This window comes from Rutidosis leptorrhynchoides, chromosome 6, assembly GCF_046630445.1.
Source record: "Rutidosis leptorrhynchoides isolate AG116_Rl617_1_P2 chromosome 6, CSIRO_AGI_Rlap_v1, whole genome shotgun sequence".
Lineage (NCBI taxonomy): Eukaryota > Viridiplantae > Streptophyta > Magnoliopsida > Asterales > Asteraceae > Rutidosis > Rutidosis leptorrhynchoides.
The window spans coordinates 331,168,568-331,171,618 of record NC_092338.1 but is presented as its reverse complement, the minus strand read 5'-3'; the positions used below and the strand labels follow the sequence as shown (position 1 = coordinate 331,171,618).

Here is a 3,051-nt window from a genome sequence, read left to right as displayed (position 1 = left end):
TCACCAATTCGACTTGATTTTTGGATGCTTACCGCAAAATAGATCATTTAGAGTGAACTTGTTCAATGTTCCAAGATTCCACAATTTAAGAACTCGATCCCAAATCTCAAGAGCATGTTTACATAGTATGAGGGAATGATCAATGGATTCGACACCGTCGTCGCAAGTGGGACATCGTACCGAACCCAAATCAACATCTCTTTTGTCCAACTCGGTGAGAACCGGTAACCGTTTCAACTTTGCCCTCCAAGTGAAGATCCCTACTTTAGTTGGAATTAAATTGTTGCGCATGGTACCTTGGTTCATGACAAGATCAGGTAGCAGAATCTCATCAAGCAGCTTGGATAGCTTTTTGGTTGTGAAAATACCTTTCGAGTCGAAATTCCATATCCAACGATCGTGCCCAAAGTGATTTCCTGGAATTCTGACGATCTCAGCAGCTAACGTGTTTAGTTCGCCTAGTGTCCTGCCTCGAGGTTCTCGCACCCAGTTCCAGTGAAGCTCGCATTCGTTTTCGTTCCATGAAATTCTGTTGCTAACTGAACAATCTCGATCACTTTCCAGCATGTATAGCCTCCTGAATCTGCATTTTAAAGACGAATTCCCAAGCCAAATATCATCCCAAAATCTTGTTCCCGCCACGTTACCAATAATTTTCTTGAAACTCTCTTTGAAGTTTAGCCCCAAGTCAATCAGAGTAACCCCATTTTTGATAATATTGACCCATGTAGACCCTAGGTAATCTCGATTAGCAAGAGCTGAAGCATCTTGCACATCCAGACCCCCGTTTAAGCCGTATATACTTCTGATGATGCGAGCCCAAAGCGTGTCGTTTTCCACCTTTAGCCACCACCACCATTTACACAGAAGTACGCGGTTTTTAGCATTTAAAGACCCAATACCCAACCCTCCCGAATCATAAGAGTTAAGAATAAAATCCCATTTAACCCATGACAATTTATGTTTTTCCCTATTCCCGTCCCAAAAAAAATTACGTCGAATTTTTTCAAGAGTATGTAGCACACCTGGGGAGCTCAGAACAAAGAAAAGTAGTATAATGGGAGGCTGCTCAAAACGGACTTTATGAGGGTTAGACGGCCACCGAACGACAACGTTTTTGATCTCCAATCTGAGAGTCTTGTAACGACCCGACATAATCGTCATTGACGGCGCCGTTAACTTAGGTCCCGTTACGTGGTCATAGTCCCTAAATGAGACGCGTTTGACCAAAATTATGTCGCATTCATTTGAAACGTATGACTTGCAAAGTTTTAAGTTACCAAACGGTTTGACAACAAGTTTAAGTTTACAAAAGTTTCAAAGTATAAATGAAATAAACTTGCGACATAATATAAGTTTAAAATCACGGTTGCTATAAATAGCGTAAGTATATATGTATGCTTGACTCCAAACAAGTAATCAGAGTGTATGCATGTATGCTTGACCCCAAGCAAGTATGAGTGTACGCGGAAGCATGTATCAAATAGCCATTCATGAACCTGAGAAACATATAGAAAAACTGTCAACGAAAAACGTTGGTGAAATCATAGGTGTATTTGTGAACGTTGTTTTGAACCACAAGATTTCGTATTTCCATAACGTTGATTATCTAAATCGTTTGCATTCCAAAAGTACGTTCGCGAGCACCCAATTATCAAACTTAACTGTTTTGTACCCTGTTACGTAGTGTTAGAACATACACTATACTCGAAAATATATTTCATCCGCTAACGGTAGCTAACCGTCCAAATGAGGGCTCGTCAAGCCCATGTTATCACATAACATAAGTTCACGTTTACACCCTGCAAGTGTAACTAATGATAATTGAATTGAGGCTTTTTGTTCTAACTCGCTGTGGAATATTTGTTTTCGTACTTGTGTTCAAAGCATAAAAGTATGGTACGTATATGTTTCTCATCCCATGATTTAAAAGTATAAAAGTTGTTGAAAAGATGGGACTATGATCTCACCTCGAGTGCACGAGTATAAATGTACTTCACAAAGTAAACGTGTGCATGAAAGTTGTTTAGTCTCGACCTAAACAAGTAAGTTGTATCAATTAACCGGTTACGACACAAGGTCAGGCGAAATGTGTTCAATTAGTCCTATGGCTCGTTACGACTCGATTATATAGTATGTGAGTCACGTTGTCAAGTTTCATGCAAGAATCAAGTATAAAAGAAGATTAGAACGATTGCATAAGTATTTGGTTAAGTTTGAATAAAAGTCAAACTTGGTTCGGTCAAAGTCAACGAAAAAGTCAACACGTTCGGGTCGGGTCTCGGTCTATTTTTCTGAGCTAATTAATCATATATGAGCATGTTAGAACAAGTTATATGTTAATCAGAGGTGCGTAGCATAGTTAGAATTTTTCGTATAAAAGCAAGTTGATCAGCCCCTGAACAAGGAAAATGTCGCGCTGCGACATATGGTGGCTGAGCCGCGACAATGGGCGTGGCCTGGTGCCTGGGCTGTTTCAATTGTTCAAGTCTCAACCAACTTCATTTAAGCACAAATAACAAACCGAAAACACTTACGACACGTATCTTATACCGTTGGAAAAGTATTTTGATGAGTAATACGACTAAACACATATCATCACTCAAATTCATCATTTACAATAACAAAATCCTCGTCGAATGATCGTTAAAAGTTCATTATCAAAGTTTCAAGTTCATAAAATGCATTTCATGATTCGGGAATCCAATCTACACATATGATATGCCGTTTCGAAGGTAATTAAACATACAATACAACTAAACACTTACTAGCAACATTTCATAGCATTCAATGCATCAAAAGTTCATTTTAAAAGCTATCAAACCCTAACCAAGAATCACAAAATCAATAGTGATGTTTTCCAAGTCAACCTACACATCAAATTGAAGCTAATGATGCTAGTAACACATTTAATACATGAACTTTAGCATTTAAACAACATTTAATCAACCAAAATCAAAGATTAAGCACACCCATTTTAAGTTCATGCTAGTTTCTGCAAAACAACAAGATCGAGCAAATAAATCACATATTCATGCTAGACTCGAGCCA

The 3,051-nt window shown here is 38.4% G+C and overlaps 1 protein-coding gene across 1 annotated transcript; it reads right to left on the bottom strand.

Annotated features, from left to right (window-relative positions):
* Window positions 1-1,155, bottom strand: LOC139854721 (uncharacterized). Its single transcript, XM_071844007.1, has one exon. It carries the CDS (start codon window positions 1,153-1,155, stop codon window positions 1-3), a length of 1,155 nt encoding a protein of 384 aa, XP_071700108.1.
* Window positions 1,156-3,051: the final 1,896 nt, after the last annotated feature.